General features: G+C 40.6%; 1 protein-coding gene and 2 non-coding genes across 4 annotated transcripts in view; 2 read left to right on the top strand and 1 right to left on the bottom strand.

Moving 5' to 3' along the window:
- Nucleotides 1–3,696: 3,696 nt before the first annotated feature.
- Nucleotides 3,697–20,358, bottom strand: part of fgd5a (FYVE, RhoGEF and PH domain containing 5a) — a 31,493-nt gene continuing 14,831 nt past the window's right edge. Inside the window, exons 6-21 of one of the 2 annotated variants that reach the window (XM_044349122.1) lie at nt 19,738–19,889; nt 18,851–19,007; nt 14,490–14,580; nt 13,421–13,471; nt 13,158–13,216; nt 12,383–12,454; nt 12,137–12,205; nt 9,157–9,240; nt 8,970–9,049; nt 8,746–8,842; nt 8,259–8,396; nt 7,941–8,043; nt 7,667–7,803; nt 7,019–7,120; nt 6,466–6,620; nt 3,697–5,033 (exon numbers count right to left, since the gene is read on the bottom strand). In XM_044349122.1, the coding sequence (XP_044205057.1) occupies nt 4,997–5,033; nt 6,466–6,620; nt 7,019–7,120; nt 7,667–7,803; nt 7,941–8,043; nt 8,259–8,396; nt 8,746–8,842; nt 8,970–9,049; nt 9,157–9,240; nt 12,137–12,205; nt 12,383–12,454; nt 13,158–13,216; nt 13,421–13,471; nt 14,490–14,580; nt 18,851–19,007; nt 19,738–19,889 (1,584 nt within the window). In that variant the 3' untranslated portion in view covers nt 3,697–4,996. Of the gene's footprint in view, nt 5,034–6,465; nt 6,621–6,991; nt 7,121–7,666; nt 7,804–7,940; nt 8,044–8,258; nt 8,397–8,745; nt 8,843–8,969; nt 9,050–9,156; nt 9,241–12,136; nt 12,206–12,382; nt 12,455–13,157; nt 13,217–13,420; nt 13,472–14,489; nt 14,581–18,850; nt 19,008–19,737; nt 19,890–20,358 lie in introns of both variants that reach the window. The other variant, XM_044349121.1, reaches the window with a different exon arrangement.
- On the top strand, nt 6,103–6,174 carry trnae-cuc. Its single transcript has one exon. It is a non-coding gene; the product is annotated as a tRNA-Glu (tRNA).
- Nucleotides 7,355–7,426, top strand: trnae-cuc. Its single transcript has one exon. It is a non-coding gene; the product is annotated as a tRNA-Glu (tRNA).

Raw genomic sequence — 20,358 nt, 5'->3', positions numbered from 1 at the left:
TAGTCCATACATGGCGACATGAAGGAGGAAAAACATTGTGTTATATGGTGGTTTATCTATAAGAACAGCGTAACCATGCTTTCCTCTTTTAGCCACTGTCAAACTGACTTTACACTCCAGTGGTGATAAGAATTCCAACAGCACATCTACAAGTGTTTGTGTTGTCTCTAGTTTAAAGATGTTGCGCCACCAGAGCAGATAACACACACAGCCTGAATATCAACAGGGCTTTTGTACATATTCTTGTGTACATTAAGTGTACTCAGCTGCTTACTTATCCTCTATTGAGTGAATTAGCTTCAGACAAGAACAAAGAGCAGATGGAACACTTCCTCTTCAGAAGTACCTTTATCTCACAGTTTGGTCAGGTGTGTCTGTCTACAGTGTTTTGAGATTACAGAATGGAAAGTTGCTAAACTGCTCACACTGGCTCTGTGTTAGACTTGTTGTCAATGTAGACTACTCAGCCAGAGCAGAATGGTCCCTTTGACATTCCAGCATAAATATGATTTAAAATATAATTGAAACATTAATCAATTTTTCCAATCAACTCTCACCTCACTCTTTCACTTTGCCTACGTCATCCGTTATCTATTTTACAAATTCTGAACATTCTTGCCTACATAGGATTGGCGTTTTGGCAGTGCACTACAGACCCTCTCTATTGAGTTTATTGGCCTTCTGGATGTGGATTTGAAACTTTCCGAGTGTGTACAAAGAAGAGCTTTCCTTTCCCTATTTTTAGAGGTTTCTTATGTTTTGCCGAGGCTACAGGAATGGAAGGCTATTGATTCGAGCATGCAGGCACTTATGTAATCACTCTTTGCATCTCTGACTCTCCGGGTACTAAGGTTTTCTGAATGTGTTTGCATGTGTGTGAGAGACTGCGTGGCTGTGTTCATGCTCCCGTGAAGACGAGATGTGGAACAAGGTGTCTTTAACTTTCAGGTGCTTGACGGGAATGAACAACTTTCCCTGCTTTTAATGCCTTTCTCACTTCTCTGTCTTTCTTTTGTTAATACGAGTTAATATTGGGTCAGTGACGCTCGTGGGATCATGTATCTAGAGCAACCCCAATCTTCCTATTTTCTGTTCTGCCTACTTTCTGACTGACGTGCAATCACTTCATCTTTACACATCTAATTGGAAATGATCTTTTAGTCTTGATCCCTGCATCCAGTAACACTCTCCTCGGAAAACATCCTCCTCTCTTTCCTTCTATGTCTCTTCTTATCTCAGTTCCTTATTATCAAGATGGATCATAATGAGCAAATCAAATGCCTGTTTTGAATTATCAAAGGACCTGTGCTGGCTGATAAATTAAAGCCACATGCTTTTTCTTTTCTTCGCTGTAAGCTCTCACATCAGGCCTGCTCTAGTTCATTCTCAGTCATTAATATTGCAGATGTTGAAAAAGAAATAGGCCAAAATGTTTTGTGCTGTTTCTTTGTCTTTAAATATTTATGCCATCTTTCCTGGTCATGGTCCACCGCTGTCTGACTTGGTTGTTTTGGCTCTGTAGAACTCGGTATAACTAATTGACTTATCTGAGTCAGGCTGTGTTACCCAGCAGTCTGGCTGTGGCTGGGAAATGAGAAGCCTGGAGAAAGGAAAAGTTGATTATGGTTTGAACTGACAGTGGTGTACTTTATATTTGGCCAAATTACATGTGCAACAATGTAACAGTTAGCAGTAATGATGTGTAATCCCTCTGGGTTATAGAAATAGGTCACATTAATTTGACCTCAAATTAAAGTGCAACCCTTGAGCCAATCAATGTAGTGAGAATGACAGCATGCAGTATTGTCAAATTCTGATTTAGCTTGATTGATGCACATTAAGTATTTCTTGGTTTTAGTAGGGGCATCTTAGGCTGACAAGAGGCTCTGAAGCCTCCTGACATCACAATAGATAAGGGTTTGGAGACTTACTCCATGGCCTGTAGCTATTAATGGACATAACACTGCTTGTTGCAAGATGAGGATTGGGAACTTGTTGACTGCATGTTTCTGTAACTACTCAAAGTCACCCTCTCTTCCCAGACTTTTTCCAACTGATAACGTCAAAAAATAGCTATCAAAATAAGAAGTGCTCACAAGGGTTTTGCAAATGCATTCTAAAAATCAAGTTCGATAAATTCACTACAAACCAGCTACATCATGTCCAGAGTCAAGTGAATTTAAATCATTACTATCACTCAGGTGTCACTGCTTAAATTGTGAAAGACTCAGTGTAACCGCTGCATAAGAGAAGAAATCTGGATGATACACATCACACTATGCAAATAATAATCAGACATCCTGTTTTTCTCATTCTCTCTCTAATACTTTGATTTTCTATTCATTTTCTATCAGTATTGATTAATTGATATATGTATATATATATATATATATATATATATATATATATATATATATATATATATATATATATATATATATATATATATATATATATATATATGTATATATATGTATATATATTATATTACAATATATTGCAGTACTAACTTAACTATACAAGTGAAATTTTCATCATAATTATTTTCTCTCTAAACTTAAACACCCTCACACCTATTGTGTGTTGGTTCACAGTTATGCAGCAGGAGGAACTGCGAGGTTTGAGTCATCAGCATGTCTGATTCAGTCCAACAAAGATCTGAGATCTGCCATGATATACTGCTGTCCCCTGCTGGATAAAAGAGATATGGCTCTATACTGTGTTTACCAGTACCATTAACAGCAGAGACACACAGGAACAGTGTTTTGTATTTATCACCGACAGGAAATAAGCACAACATGAACACCTGTTCATGTTGTGCTAATACAATTCAAAGCAAAAACCCTGCAATAAATACTGCTTTGACTGAAGCTCATAATTATAGCTATAGTTATACAGACAGGAACTGATTGAACTCCACGGCAATTTTGAGTGAGCATTTTCTCTGTACTGTACTGCATCATATTTTAAGATGTTCCGATTTTTCTATCACCCCATACACAAGTAGATAGAGGTGTTGGATAGAGAGACAGATGATAAAATGCAATCAAGTTTAACAAACTACAGCCTTATATTTATCATATAGATGAAGCTTATGACATAGTCTCAACAAAAAAGGAACATAGCACTTCACAGAAGTGCTATATATACAGGGGCTATTGTATTTGAATGGGTATCATAATACAGGTGTCATAATACAGGTGTTCATGTTATTTTGTCCGTTCAGTTTATCTTGAATAAATCATAATGAAGAAACAGATTCATATTTAAAGAAAGGCAGTGTAGTATACATGTTGTCTGGACGTACACATTGTGTAAAATTTTAAGGAAGTTTATTTTTATATGTATCTATATACATAAACATTTACATTTACAATGCACTATATGCAAGAGGTACAATCCATAATAACACTATAGCCAATAAGAAATCAATAAGAAACAGGTAGAAAAACTGAACAGTGATTGATGAACACAAGTGTGCTTTCGAAATAATCCAGTTTGACGGCATGAAGAAGCACATTTAGTACAGCTGCATTCTGAATGGAGCACATCATGTTATTTAAGAGAAAGTGTGGATGTTTGATCCTGTTAGAAGTTAAGTAACGAATGAAACTGTGATGAGTTTCCATGAGCGGCTCAGATGACTCTGACACTGAAAGGTTATAGGTAGTTTGACAATGGCTTTTTTTTCAGCAGTTTCCAACAAGTCAGAGTAGTTAAAGTATGATTTTATCCAGCAGTGTATATACAGAATGAAGGCATTAATAAAAATGGCACAATAGTATATTCTTATGTTACTGGGCTGTAACTGAATTGTTCAAAATACTAGAAGGTTAAAGGATATAAGAGTAGATAAAAAGCAAATGTTACCAAGGTCTCTTCTGGAGAAATGACAGTAGTACAGTACTGTGATAAACAAACGAGGAGTACAATTTCATTTCAGGCACATTCATCATCAATTGCAAATTGCACTGCATTCAACTGGAAGAAATAAATTGGCACTTTAGAAATGTGTAACAAATTTTTTAAAAAGATTTCAAAACCTACAGATTCAAATACAAAGTACGTTTGAAAGTGTTCATCATTATAGAAATACTATTGAGTGGTTGGCATGCTGAGGGTCATTCCATAGCTTTGTAACACTGTGTAAAACTTCACAAGAAATATAATGTACACACACTGTGATGGTTAAAATGACCTCTCACTCAGAACATCATGAAACACCATTTCTATACAAATACATCATATAATTCACTTCGATATCTGCAGTGTATACTTCACAATATATATTCAGAATACCAAACATCTCTTAAGATATTCTAAAATGGTGAATTATTTTCCTTTTTACTAGCTGCTAATACTACTATGGAGCAAAGGTTTGTTTTTGATATTTTTGCTAAGTGATGTTATATCCATCACAGGACACAGGCTGAAAGTGTCTCGTGTATGAAAATGGAGAACATGATGTTCTCCTGCAGGACAAAAAGAGTGGTTTAATAATCCAGTGGAAACTCAGGTAAAACCGTAATACAGCAAAGTTGGAAAAGTTGCAGACTTGGAGAGCAAGCTTTTGTGGGATGGCCCACCTAAAAAAGGTGAAACAGAAGGTATAAAATTTTCTTAGATGAAGCATTTGATGTATCCGAGTTGCTCCTGAAAAGTGAAGGCTCCTGTGAACTCTGCTGGATCAGCGCATTGTGAGCCAAAAGGTTTTCTGGTGATAGATTATACTCCAACAAGAGGTTTTCACTTCTCTCCACATACAGTAGTTGCATCCTTCAGACTCTCTCCACTTTTACCTCCCTACCATTAGGTGGCAGGCTTGTCTAAGATTCCTCTGGTGATTAAATTCTCATATAATATTCCGCAACAGGCAAGACGTGACATATCCTGACGGATGGTGTGACTTCAGATACAGCAGGTAGCTATGTTGTTCTCCGTAGAGGAGTTGTAGCAGTCATGGACAGCAGGGCTTGTTCATTTAACTGAGCAGGTGCTATAAAACAGTAGCCTCCTCCATGGCATTGACCCATCTGAAATACAAGGAAAAGGATCTTTAGACTTTTTAACACAATGAAGCATGTTAGTGTTGATTTACTAATCACAGGGAGTACTACTTCTTCTGTCCTCTGGGTTTATCTTGGGCTTGGAGATTACCATTTTTACTGGAAAGCTTGAATTACAAACTGGGGTTGAGTTTGAAAGATGTGGAAATGGAGGACAGATAAAGAGCTAATGGTTGCATTATGTGGAACGAAGGATCCAGTGTCTTTTAAGCTTGACTCTTTCTAATACACTCTAATACATCTTTTGCAAGTTCCCCAACTTAATGAAAATTAGTACTTACATCCAGCATTAAAAAATACAGCTCCCTTTTGCAGTTTAGAGCACTTTTGTTAAGTGCTGTATTAAGATAAATGACTAAATGAATATTACATTACTAACATATTTTCTACTTGCACCTTCAGCTTCCTGCAAAGTCTCAGATAAGCCATATCAGTCCACACCTTTACAAAGCATCTTAAAACCCATTTGTTTCTTTTTCTTGATTTTATAAACCAATGTTTTGTTGTTTGCACACTTTACTCTCCTTTTATATTTTGTATTCTGTTTCTCTTTGAAGTAAGATTAAGTTTGCAGAGATAAACAAGGGTGATTGGTTACAGTCTGGGAAAGCCACTTGTGATCAAAACAATGCTATACTAAAGCATGTTGTCATCTTTAATCATTTTAATTTTCCCTTCTCTCAGTTTAACATGTTTAACATTTTTAAGGTTCTTGTGTTGAATATACACAAGAACCTTAAAAACAACAAAATGCAAAAGCTTTGCAAACTTCAACATACGCGACCAGATCATTTAATTACAACTGCGCTAATTTTATTTTAGGTTGTAAAAAACAAACAGATAAATAAACCAAAATAAATAATATCAACACTCATGGAAGCACTCTGACTACCACTTCGGACAGCTGTCTTCTGCAAGATATACAACTTGTATGGGAGTGTGAGGAAGGGCACATTGTTGTATAACACACAGGACAATGTATCCTCCCTGCCTGCTGTCACACATAACAAACATTCCAAAAACTGAACTGTATAGCTCCCTGGTGGTCTAGTGGTTAGGATTCGGCGCTCTCACCGCCGCGGCCCGGGTTCGATTCCCGGTCAGGGAACATTATTTACTTACATAAAATGTGTAATGTACAACATATTAGAGTAGCAGTTGTTGTATGTGCTAAAAATGTGCATGTTTTCATTCCAACCAACGATTACACTTCAATATGATGCCACTGGCCTTGTTGAAACATTACAGAATCATATTTGCAATTGGAAAGTAAATAATTGTGTATGGTGGATTGTGCTCAAAATCAAGTAAACAGTGTTCGATTCCCGGTCAGGGAATGTGCTTTTAGTAGGTATTAAATGGAAAGTAGAAATAAAAATCTCAGTTGAGTGATGCTGACCTGCGTGCAGTGTGTTGATCATCGGCCCTGAAGGTGTAGTAGAGGGTCTTCTTGTGGTAGAGATGGAACACGTTGCTGCTTTCCTCTCCCTCGGGCCTCTCAGTCAGCTTGATGGTGAAGCCTTGCAGAGGTAGACTCTCTGAAGCCACTTTATCCTGAAGAAACCAGAGGGAAGATGTCGAGCACAGATATGTAAGTTAAAAAACACCAATCTTGCTGTCAGCAGCGATATGTGAATAACAAATGTTTCATGCGTTAAGAAGAACAAAGCTGTGCAACATTCAGATGCATACTTGTAAAGAGAAAGAGAGAGCACAGAGAGTCCCTTGATTAGTTGCATAAAGTCTACAAGTCTGGCCAGGAGGAAAAGTTGAAAAGTGGAAATATAGCCATTAAATAGTTCTGTATGAAATTTGGACCAGATGTGAAGAAGAAGGATAGACAAAGGTTGTGCGTCTGTGATTGAGTGATCATGAGAGTGTTTGAGTGTTTTGGGGCTGGTGTGGGAGACTCTGTGCCCCCTCACCTCACGGGCTGTGAAGGTGTAGAGCACCTTGTCTTTGAGGAGGAACCACAGCCGCTTCCACTTCCTCTTGCTCTTCTTCCGGCGCTGTAGGCTACCACTCATGGTTGAACCCTCCACGCCAAGCGACACCTGAGGAACCACAAACTACAAAATAACCATCTACTCAAATCTAATCTTTTATTACAGGAGCATTACACTCCTGTTGATTTGTCTAACCCCTGAAGGTAAGCAGATTGGTTAAAAAGAAGTATATAGCAAACCCTACTGGCAGCTTTTGTGCATTACACCCTAATATCTCCATCTGATCAGTTGTCATAAATGCCAGACATTCCAGTAGACAAGCTTGACACCCTCATGTACAGCTCCCTGGTGGTCTAGTGGTTAGGATTCGGCGCTCTCACCGCCGCGGCCCGGGTTCGATTCCCGGTCAGGGAACATTATTTACTTACATAAAGTGTGTAATGTACAACATATGAGAGTAGCAGTTAAGGTATGTGCTAAAAATTAGCATGTTTTCATTCCAACCAACGACTATACTTCAATATGATATCACTGGCCTTATTGAAACATTACAGAATCATATTTGCAACTGGAAAGTAAATAACTGTATATGATGGATTGTGCTCAAAATCAAGTAAACAAGATGCCATATTTGGGGGAAGAAAGACTTGTCACCTGGTTGAGAGAGGAGGTGCTCTTCCTGCTCTTCCACAGACTCGGAGGCTGCAGGCTTTGGAAGACAGCAGAGAGGGGACGACTAGCCCGGTGAGTCCGAGGACTGGAATTACCGCACGCCCCTGACACACTGCCACCTACAGACAAACAAACACACACACACACACAGAGTTAAAATCATGTCAAAGAGGAAGAAATCAAAGATAACAATGTTCTTACTGTATCCCCCTCCATTTATTCAAGTACTCCTCTCATATAGAAAGCTGAGATTCACCTCTTTTCCTGAGCTCGGCATAGCAGTGGTCACACACTTTGGCCACCCTGTCTTTGAGGTACTTTAGTGGGTATCTGTTCCTGGAACAAGCCCGGCACACCACCTGCTCAAAGAGACAGAATACAAAGAAAATTTACAAACCCATGGACTTATCCATTTTCAGTGGGGTTCATTTGATGTCGTCGTAGTGAGATTTGACTAAAGGCACCATAAATAAATACTACTTAGGTCAATAATCTCCTAAAACTTGACCATCTCTTATGCAAAAACAAAACTGTATTAAAGAGTGATCACAAATGAGTCAAAGTAGTGTCTGACCTTGCCACAGGCGTTGCAATGGTGTCGTCTGAGCGTGAGGCTGAAGTCAGATGTACAGTTCATGCACATCATTACATGAGACACTGGCACCAGTACGGGAGCAGCCTCACCCAGGGCCATCCACAACTTTTCACGGGCCTGTTGGGACAAGGTCGAGATGATGTTGACGTGTTAGAATCTGATGTATGACGTTTGAAGACACCAAGAACAAAGCTGGGTTTTACAAAACACACCTTAATATTACTTTCAGTTTCAGTTATGCTGTTGGTGTTTGCAGTAATTAGGGTGAATCACTATTTTTCAGTAATACAATTATTGTTTGCTCCAGTGAATAGATTATTTCTGTTAATTTTTAGTTTATACCAAAAACTAATGACCATCATCCACTGATTAAGTCTTCTGCCTCTTTTAGTTGATGCAGGAATTTTGTAAACCACCTTAAACAAAAAAGCTTTGTTATTTTCAGAGTGTAACTTCTTTTTCCGACCTCACTACAGGGTCCACCAAATGTACAGAGTCCTGCAGCGTGGTCGGCTATGGCTCGACTCAGTGTGTGGAACCAGTCCTCCCTCTCTCCAACCGAGCTGAGAACAGGCACAGACAGACAATCATACCCAAAGCATCCACAGTCATTTTCAGGCGAAAAGAAGAAATTGTACCAGTCATTAAACAAATACATGCATTTTAGTGTTTTGGCAGTCAGATGCTCACCTGGCAGAGAGTGTAATGGTGATGTCAGACACCTCAATCCTAAGACAGTTCAGCACGTTGTCTAGGACAGGTTTGCTCACCTGTATGTGTTTGAGGGGCAAAAACACATCACAGCTCAGTCAACAAACCTTGTGGACAAATAAACTGGAGATGAGGTGAGAATTGCAGAGGTTAAAAGTCAATGTACCTTCATCCCAGACAGAGATAAAGTATTCTTAAGCCTGTATTTCCCATCTTGCTGTGGGTAGGTGTACAGCATTATATCATTCATCTGATGGAGGACACAGACAGAGAGACAAAATATTTATTATTAGTTATTCATTCATTTATTTAGTTTTTCAAAGCATAACATAGTAGGTTAATGACAACGTGAAATAATTAAAGAGTGAGTGACACCTCAATTCTCAGCTGTTCAGAATGTAATACCTCCCTTCACCACAAGGTGGTGGTGTTACCTTAATAGAAATATCTCAAATTGCAGCACAAAGCTCTTTGTTTATCCTTTCTTTCTTCAAAGCAACTTTCTGGGCTTAACTGTTTCAATTGCGTTTCCTTTCACAGAGCTCACAAATGTCTATGCAAGCCCAATTTCCCATGTATGCACACAACAAACTAAGGCGTTAAACGTGTTTATTTGCTTGTCAGACCAAAAGTATTGTGATCCCTTGAACACGCCGAGAGTCCATTGTGTTATGAGAGGTATTTCATTTCTTCCCAGACAAAAGAGATGACATCATTGGTCACACCTAATGTGTGCTCTAAACATCCGCTGGGGCCGTAAAGGCAGCATCCAGGAATTCTCCACCCTGCTCCGGGCTCCAGGCCTCCCCTCGCTCTCCCAGCCTTCTCAGGCTACACTGAGAACCAGGACTGGGTGGAACCGGCCACCTTCACCACAACAACAACAACACAAACAGCCGCAGTTACGGGTTCACTGGCTAACTGGCTGGAGACAAAACAGCGCATGATAGCCAAGCCTGAGCCCCGCCTGCGACCTCTGGGCCGCAGCCACCGCAATTTGTCCACTCCACCCTGCGCTGCTCATTTACTCGAAGATTCCTTCCACGGAAACCCGGCTGAGTGCCAACAGACTTCACAAACGACTTTCCCAGATGAGACACAACATGTAGACATTTTACTTTTTCAGGAGTAACATCTCATTTCATCCACTAACCCTTCACCACCCTCACCTGCCTCTTTCACTCAGTCTCTCTTTCCTCGGGCAGCTTTCTGGATCTCCATCTTCATCTTTCTAATCCCTTCACTGACTCATTCGGCCTGCTTTCTTTTCTTCTTTGAGCCCAGGCTTGTGAACAAGGTTGCCATTCTCTCTGCCGCTGAGGTGAGTGATGGCTTTCATCTTCACTGTTGTTTGGATTCTTTTTCCTTAAAAGCCCATAAATAACACCTGACCCACTGAAGCTGTCCACTTCTAGGAAGCCAATGGCTATATAACTCTAATAGCTTAGAGGTATCAACCACCAATCCCTTTTAGCTATTGCTCAACTGAAGTCTTGTTTAGAGGGTCTAGAAGAATGATGGAATGACGCAAAATAAAAAAAGATAAGTATCTTCACATTGTATTCTATTTGGATCAACCAGTATAAGACAAAGTCATAAATGCTGCTCCTGCGGATTTGTAGCTTAAGCATAATTCATAACATGAGACAGCACTGATTGCACATGAAACAATAGAGTGGGCTTCTCTATTTCACGTTATGTGTTTGTCTAACACCCCCACACCCCTTCAACCTCCTCCACCTCCTCCTCCCTGCATTCTACAGGCTGTCTGGCCTTCACTTTGCTGTCAGTCCCCTCCCAATACACAGGAAGCCAGCATCCAGTGACCCACACCAAACATCCTGTAAGGAAGCGGGGCCCTGGAAAACAAGTCCTGAGAGGGGAGAAGAGGAGAGGAGAAGAGTGGAGAGGGAGGCCCTTGCTGGATGGGTGTGGTGCCTAGTGGAGGTCTTACAGCCTTGGCCTTGTGCCCCTCCCAACCTCACCACCTCCCAGACTGACCTCCGCCCAACATTCCCCCATATTTTTGCAGACCATGCTAGCTTTGTTTTCACCATCGATACAATAATAAAGCAGATGCCTTCTCTCCTGCAGTGGACCATATCAAGTCATAGATGTAACAATGATTTAAAAGCATAATGTCATACAGTTTAAACTGTAGTGGAGATCCAAAAGTGTCCAAAGTTACCAAATATATGAGGCTAAATTATGGGGAAATGTGTGTAAAATGATGCTCAAGACGAATGGAGTCATTGGTTTGAATTCACTCAGTGTAAACATCATATAACTTTAATGAAGAGTTGGACCACGCTGGTACAAAATACAGTGTCAGTTTTAACAACTTTAAATTAATAGTTTGACGTTTTGGGAAATACAGAAATATATTATTATTTGCCCAGAGTTAAATGAGAAGATCAATGTCACATCTGTTAAATATCAAACTGCAGCTAGCAGGTGGTTAACTTAGCTTAGCATCAAGACTGGAAACAGAGGGAAACAGCTGAAGATAACAAAATCCGCCTCCCAGCAACTCTAAAGCTCACTGATTAACACATTATATTTTGTTTGTTTGATCCATATAAAAACCCTCACCTTGAGGTTGCCTAGCAACAAACAGAAACTACTGGTCTGTTACCTTTGTTTCCATTTCTTATTGCCTTGTAACTTTTTGATATGTAATTGCATTGTGTATTTTGTTTTTATGTCTGTGAAGCACTTTTTAAACTTGTTTTTGAAAAGTGCTATATAAACAAAGTTTATTATTATTATATTATTATTACAAGAAGTCACTGCGACCAGTCAGGAAATAGGAAAGCACTTAAAGCTCCACAAATAAGATATAAGTTGTTAATTAGTGATCTTTGGACAGAGTCAGTCTAGCTGTTTCCCTCTGCTTCCAGTCTTTATGCTAACCTGAGCTGCTGGCCCTAGTTTTTGCTTTAATATACATGAGAGCAGTATCAATTTTCTCAAGTAACTCTTGGCAAGAAAGTGAATAAGCATATTTATGAAAGTGTCAACCTGTAACTTCAGAACTACATGGGAATAGATGAAAACAGTACTTTAAAGGGTTAAACACTGGCTTTAATGTCTTGTAATGAGTCTGATATGATAAAATTACTGTGGTATGGAAAGAAGATTATTACCAGAAATAAATGTCGGGGCTGCCGGCTTTTCCTTGAGACCTTCATAAGAGTGCCCTCTTTGACAAACATCTGCCAAAAGAATTGAAACATCAGAAAAGCATGTTAGGCCGTCAAATTGCTGCTTTCATTAATTATGTGTTTCTTAGATCCTGTGAAGGTCAATAGGGACTGGTCATCAGATATCATTACATAATAACGTGTTGCTATGATTTAATACTGAAACTGTAATGCTGGCCAGACACTTACCCTTCCGTGCTTCAGGAGGTCCCTCTTGCCTTTCATGCTGTACTCTATGTGGACCAGACGCAGCAAGTTCTCCTGAGGTGGAGGAGAGAGCAAAGAGATGGAGGGTGATTATCCAGCGATGGACAAGGGAAGAAACAGAGAATGAAACCGTCCCTGTTTGTATGTGAATGAAAGAGAGGGGGAGCGGAAAGGGATGTGATACTGAAAACTGAATAGGGGGGTACAGAGATAGAGGGAGCCTGTGTTTCCACTGTCTGTCAGCCTGTGTGTGTGCATTAAAGAGAAAAAAAAGAGAGTGTGATAAACAGAGGAGGCGATCCAAAAGAGAGGCAATGGGGATCTTGACAGTGAGTAGTGACAGTGGGGGGAGGGTTTGTGAATTATCTCCATGAGCTGCTCATGTTTGAGGAGGAGTGTAAGTCATGTCCACCCTTACACTGCTCCCTTTGTAATGATACACCTGGGACTTTCTGATGACATCAACTTTCCTCGCCCCTTGCGTTAATCAACAAGCTGCGGAGGCCGTCGCCAGGGAGTGATAGACCTCTCCTTCACTCCATCATGTCATTTAGAAGAGGGATTCATACGCAAGAAAACTTCAGCTGTCTAATTCTTCACGCTTGATGTCCATCTGAAAATTGCCCTTTCATTGCCAAGTGGACTATAAAGAAGCGTCTAAATAATGGCAGCGCTGTGCTGTGACTAAGTCAAACTCAACAGGAGCTAAACACTCTGAATGTAACAAACACATGGGCTGTATCCAGAGTAAACTCACCCCCTGTTTCAGATTGTCATTGGCCTGATCTGCCACCTCAGACACGATCACCAAGGCAGCTGCAACACAAACAGAGAAAGAAAGAGAGATTTATGCGTAACTGGTTTCAATAAAGACACACTCAGTGGCTGTATCTCAACAACTAGGCTGTGATGCATGTTGAGCAGCTGCAGTGTGTGTCAGTTTGTCTTTCACTAGCTGAAAAAACATCACTACTGTGGCTCAGGTTATGAATATCACAGAGCTCCATTCTGCAGGTTTACCTTGTGTGTCCTCGTATTCTTTAGAGTCAGGGGAGAGGTTGTTCAGGTAATCTGGAGAAGATGCAGAAAAAATAGTCAAGACATGAAAATATGGTGCTGAAATGGATTGTTTAAATACAAGTCAATGCTTACTAAGAAAAATGGTGACAATTTTTTAAATTGTAAAGTCTGCTTGTTCAGTGCACAAGGCTAATTCTCGGCATTAAGCTAATCTTGGTGGTGAATTGGTGAATATTAAAGGACAGGTTCACACTTTTTCAAGTCTGTCTTAAAACAACTGTCAGGTGCCCTTCAATGAACATTGAAACATGTTTTTCTTGCCATGATCATTCCACCTGTACATACTGACCATAATCATAAGTGATGGGGGCCAAAATCCACAAGCCTCCTTCTTTAAAATGTATTTAAAAGTTTATCTGAGGCTAAAATGAAGCTTCAGTCATCCAAATGAGTCAAATCAAGTAGATATCTTTCAACGTTGCAGTCTTTTTAGTGCCAAAGTCCCTCTTTTTGTTACAGCTCTACAGGGAAACACTGTCCAAGGAAACACAAAGAGGGAATTTGATGCTAAAAAGACTGTAAATGTGGCAGATATCCACTTAATATGACTAACTCAGACTGCTGAAGCCTCATATAAGCTTCAGATCAACTTTTAAATGCATTTTTGCGCAAAATGACCCCATTACTTACATTGAAAGCACATTTGAAGGGGAATGATTACAGCGAGGAAAAACCCTTTCAGTGTTCATATGGGACTCGAAAAGTCCTTTAAAGTGAGACCATTTCTTTTTTTGTGGCTACAATTCCACTTGGTCTGGTATGACCAGTAGCTTTTGGTGGCTAATGTTAGCTAATGTTATCTAACTGAGGATAGATATTGCGGAGTTACTGACATTACTGAGTCCGTTTGTGAAGCCTCTCTGTGTGATACTCCTACACTACTGTTTGTTGTCTGTTGGCATTCAGCATTATCCCGTGATTGTTACTTGTGGCTACAGTGGCTGCAGTTAAGGCAAAATTACAGGCTCGCTTTAAAGATTATGTGCATGAGTGTATGCTTGTGTGTTACCTGTGAGAAGCATGCGATATTGGAGGACTCTCACTATAACCTGCAGCAGCTGGTGTTTCAGTGGGACTTCAGCATCTTCTGGGCTTCTTGTCTGCACACACACAAATACACATACCACTGACACTAGTTTGATTTTTTCATTTGTGTGGAATATGTGCTAAACTTTAACACAAACTTGAGCAGGGACACACAGTAATATTTAATATAATATGTTCATCTAAGGCTGTCAAATATTTAATAACATGATCTGAAATGCACACATTAGTATATGGGTGGCAGATTTAGTCTTGGGGACCCGGTATGAGAAGAATTTTATTAGTGCTCAGTTATTTAATTATTTAACTTTATACACCATGGAAATCTTATCATTTCTGCTATATGAAATTATATTAAAATTAAACTCTTGCTCTTTGTGATGACCCACCAAGGAACCACTGGGTGTCCCTGCACCGCACGCAGAAAACCACCACTACTGTATGTCCTCTAACCCTATAATTGAAGCTGCAAGTCAAGGTCAGAAGTGACCAAGGGAACACTGTCGGTCAAGCCGACCTTCACACATTTTTCTGGCACACAAAAAAACCTGAGCAACTCCCATTCTTCTTCTCAGAACAGTCATTTGCAGGTGAAAGGGGACAGAAATTGGCACAATCAAAGAGAGCTTTAGAAAATCAATCAGGATCTAATTGTCTCTGACAGGTATTTATGCCCTGAGCGGTAGAGGAGCAACGGGGAACAGGGAACACACACACACACACACACACACACACACCTACCTATGCACACACACACACGCACGCGCGCACACACACACACACACACACACAGGTCTTTTCTAATCTAATGAAGTCCTATCCTTCATTAGAGAGGCACAGATAGCACTCTGCAGGAAACAGCATCTTCATCTTATTTACACTGAATACACACGCACACACACACACACACACACAACACACACACACACACACACACACACACACACACACACACACACACACACACACACACACACACTCACACAGATACAAACACAAACATACACACACAGACCTTGGGCTAGTGAGATAACACTGACTAGGCCTATTAAGGGTAAGGGATGGGATGTGGGTTCAACAAACCACTCTTTGTCTTCATTATCACACTCTGTAATATAAAGTCAAAGAAAAACAGAGTTGATACCGTTTTTTCATGAACAAACCTCCATGAATTCACACTTTCTCTTTTTGTTTGTATATCACTTGCTTTTCTGTCCTTTTCCATATATCTTCCACACATCAGTTTGAGTTTCTCTCACTTTTCTGCCTCCCATCTATCTTCCTCCTCCACCCCTTTCTCTTTCCACCTCTCTCTTCATCACTGCATAATGCATTGAGTACAATAATAACCAGCTCTCCATTATTAAGCCCGCTTGGCTTCAGAACATCCTCTCTCCTCAAGTGTCGCTTGTAAATTGTCATCCAATTGACACTTGTTCAGAGGAAGTGGCTTTCTGAGGCGTGCCAGAGATGATAATTAGCATGTGGTTTGTTTGGGTGAGCGAGCCAAATGGAGAAAGAGAGAGGAGGGAGTGCGATGCCTCGTGCTGGGAGTTAGACACATAGGTGCACACAAACACACATGCACGGACAAACAAACACACCTTTCAGGCTCAGTCACAGCCAGCTGATTTGCTACCCGCGCACACACAACTGATCTAATTGGGGAGTTGTAAAGGAGGCTGCTTCTCTAATTAGCTTCTGTCTGCCTCATTGCCCAGCTGCCTTTACAAGGAATTCACTCCATCGCTCTCTCCGTCTATCGCTCTCTGTCCACCTGCTGCACAGCCTCCTCCTGGGCTTCTTGCACAAGAGAAAACACACACACTTTGCACAAACACAGGCCATGACATGAATATAAATCCAAGCTGGAGTGGTTTGGAAAGAGATTTCATAAAATCAGTTTCACGAGATCCACGCAATTTGTGTATGGACATGCCCCTGCAAAACAATCAGATACAAACACACAGAGACGCAAACACTTTCACACACACACACCACACTGTGTTGGCCAATGTTCATAGACGGTGCAGTAAACAAGCAAGTAGCTGTGGAGAGGAGGCTTTAATCCTGTAAGGGTCTAGCACTGATCTGATCAGGCTCTGTGGCTACTTCATCTCTGTCATCACCACATCCGCAATGAAATTACTACCACTTATAGTGCTGGACTTTGGCTTGTAGCAATAAAGGCAAGGGAGCAGGATGGTGGAGAGGAAAGAGAGGCGTTTAAGGAGGCAAGGACCGAAGATTTGAAAAAGGAAGAAAGAGAAGATAATGGCTGCGATAGATGAGGAACGAACATTTTTAAATTCACAAAAATAGCTGCAAGCAGTTACTGAAAATGTTCAAATAAGTATTTGCACTCCAATGAAATATAACGACTTGTGAAGTGTTGCACAGCCAACAGATAAATGACCGTTGTCCCTCTCAGTGGTAGGTATAGTGTATCCCATGACCTGTAAGATCCCTCGGCCCTCTTTCTCTCTCATTACAGAGGGGTCACACACACCATGCAGGTCCCAAGACAGTGCTCTGATACAGCACAACATCCATCACACACACACACACACACACACACACACACACACACACACACACACACACACACACACACACACACACACACACAAACACACACACACACACACACACACACGGAGTGCCCTGGTATGGGAAGATGGGGAGGACAGACCCTAGGTTACAGGCTTATATGCAATATGGGAAATATAAATACAATATGCATGCAGTGTACATATGTGGTGGCAGGTGTGGTGAATCTGCCATTGGACTGAGAAAAGGTTATTGAATATGCCTCTGGGTGTTAATTTTGTAAGATGAATCACAGTCTTTAAATGGACAAGAATGGGGAGCAAGAAGAAACAAGCCCACTTTTTATACAAACCAACCTTTCGGCAGAAAAAATAAATGTGTGTCCTTAGATAAGATCATTTCCCTTCATGCTTTTGCCTTCCTTTGCAGGTCAATGCATTTATAGCTTCTGCAGGTAGCAATTAGTGGTTTATAATGAAAAAAGTGACTAATATCAACTTCATGAGGCTAAAATGAACAGACACATTATTGACTTTGATCAAGGTTATCATGGGCTAAATGATTAGCCGACATAAACCAAGCATGAAAGCATGCTGTAAAATACAAGAAAACTAGTGTTTAAGGTACATGGCAATGGCCTAGAGTCTCAATCTCACCTCTCTGTTTTCTGTTTACATTAGCTCAACTAAAGTCTGGCAGAGCCAAAGTTTTTTTGGAAGGGGCAGCTGCTGCTGAATATTCATGAGCAGAGACAGTTGGTGCCTTGTCCGTTTGATTTTCTTATCAGACTAGAAACGCCTGGAACCATTGTGTCAGCCACTAGCAACAAATCAAAGTACAACAGAACTGGTAATTAGTAAATTTGGGTAAAAAAGGTGCTGAGTTGAACAGGTAACTTTGTAAAACCTGAACTTTAACATACACAAAATTACACAAAAAACTAACAACTCTTAAATTACCAAACAAAAATAGGTCACCTATCCAAGGTGACCTGCATGCTGCCACACAGTGATTTTAACTCTGTAAATGGTGAATCAATTCTATAGACCGGCACTGGAAATGAGAAATCTATTATTGTATGTCTGTGGTCTTATCTATAGGCTCTCTTAATATCCTGTCTTTTAATTAAAAGTAGTCAATGTTCTTATTGTTACCAGCTCAGACTACACACATTCCCTTTAAAAATAAAGATAAAGTGTTGATCAAAAGTGGTCCACTGTCCTGTTGTTAGAAAGGGCCTCGGATGAATTTTGATCTCTTCACCCTATTCCCACTTCACTGTCTGTGTCAAGGATGAAGATATCCACGCTACGCCACGACAAAGAATGAGTATTTGGTATGAAATGGATATAAAATAAGCGAGCATGACAGTGGAAAAGTGAGTTCCATGGAGAGGTTCGGGTAGAGAGGGTTTTAGAAAGGCCATCATCTCCCCCTGGAAGCTGGGTGACAAAATCTAAGTTGAGAGCTACTGAGTGAGCACCAGGGGAAACACTAGGTTTGATCTCTGCTCCCTAGAAACCCCCACAAGGCTTCACTTTCCCATCACAAATATGGAAACTGAGCCTGAGATTTGAATATGTGACTGCCAAAATATTTCCTCCAGTTCCCCTTTTAAGAGGATCATTTGGTGTCATGTGGTGCTCTGAATGCTCGGTAAAATGATAAGACGAAAAAAAGTTGGCATTGTACAAAAAGGCTAAGTGTTGCCATGAGACACAATTAAGAGCTCCCTTTATGTGGTCAAGTTCTAGTCTAGTCTGTCCAACATTTTACCTCAAATTTCTTGACGATGCCGGCGAAGGCCGGGTTGTTCCTGCAGCTCTCATCCAGTAAGGACATGCTGCGATCATACTCAGAGATATAGGTGTCAAATACCCCAAAGTCCTCACGACGTGAAAGGATCACATCTACCATCCTTTGGCTCTCCTCCCTAACAGACAGGAAAGTCAGAGATTAAGTATCATTCTCTTTAAACACTTAGTGCACATTTACAAAGTGGTGTATGTGTTTTAAAAGGAAAAAAAACTTACACTGTTAAATAAAGTAAGTCTGTGATGTGCAGTGCATTCCAGGTGTGTGAGTATACTTTGTTGTGACTGCATTTCATCATGATCTCTTATCTTATGTCCCTTCATAATTGTGAAACACCGGTACAAAATGTTTAGTCTATAAAGAAAAGGTGAGGGTGAACATCACTACTGATGTTTTAGATAAGAAAGAATAATCTGCACCATCTCAGAGATGCAGCATTCTTTTGTGATATTTTCATTTTTGAGGTCTTTAATCTCCATAATACAGAAATCTATCTTTTGCAGGATCAAGTACAGAATAGAATACCAAAACTTAGTAGTCAAAGGCGCTTCAGTGCAGTGGTGATGGCTGCCATGCAAAATGCATGGCCTTTTGGTTGAAGAATGATTTCTCTAATTATTACGCCAATCTGCTGTGCATTATAAAGCAGTTTTAAGATAGTGTAGAGTAATTATTGTAACATCAGAAGGGAATCCATGTCATTAGTCTGTCATAGTTTCAGCAATTCATATGTGTGTGGGTTCTGGCTATATACAACTGTATTAAATTATATGAAAACTGAGCATCAGCTGTACTGTACAAGAGTAAGCCACAGCACAAATATCAGTTATGTCTGTGGTGTTTCTTACCACTGACTAATGTGTTCCTCCAGCTCAGTGAGGATGCTGCTGTGGAGGGTGTAGACCTGAGGGAGCACACCCAATATCTCCTCCAACCTCTGCTCCTCCAGGACCGGCTCCCCTTCCTCACCCACTGCCTCGACCACTGCTGACCTGAAGTCCTACACAAGAGAAAAAAGAGATGAGATGAGAGTGGGGATGAGGTGTGGGTTAGAAAAAGAGAGAGGAATAGAGGAAAGGGTTGTGAGGGTGGAAGAAAGAAGGGAAGCAGGGCAGGAGAAATGAAAGGCATAGAGGAACGAGAAATGAACAGGGGGAGAAAAATGGAAGGAAGGAAGGTCAGATCCTCCTAAACATCCTTCCTGCCACCCTCCCTTCGTATCACCTCAGTGACTCCCCACCACTTTGGGCTCTGTCCAGGCATTCAGGAAAGGCGGCACTGCCTGCACAAGAGTTACACCACCAGGTGTAATAGTGACCTTGGTACTCCACCATGCTGTTTTGTACAATCCCCACTTTTCATTTCTCTTCAGACAAGAGTGAAAAAATCCACTGAAATACAGTGAATTCAAGTCCATTCAGCACACATAAAACATAAGCAACAGGCATTAATAGCTGCAGTGTCAGTGA

Source organism: Thunnus albacares, chromosome 4 (assembly GCF_914725855.1).
Source record: "Thunnus albacares chromosome 4, fThuAlb1.1, whole genome shotgun sequence".
Classification (NCBI taxonomy): domain Eukaryota; kingdom Metazoa; phylum Chordata; class Actinopteri; order Scombriformes; family Scombridae; genus Thunnus; species Thunnus albacares.
This window is presented reverse-complemented; position numbering and strand designations above follow the sequence as displayed.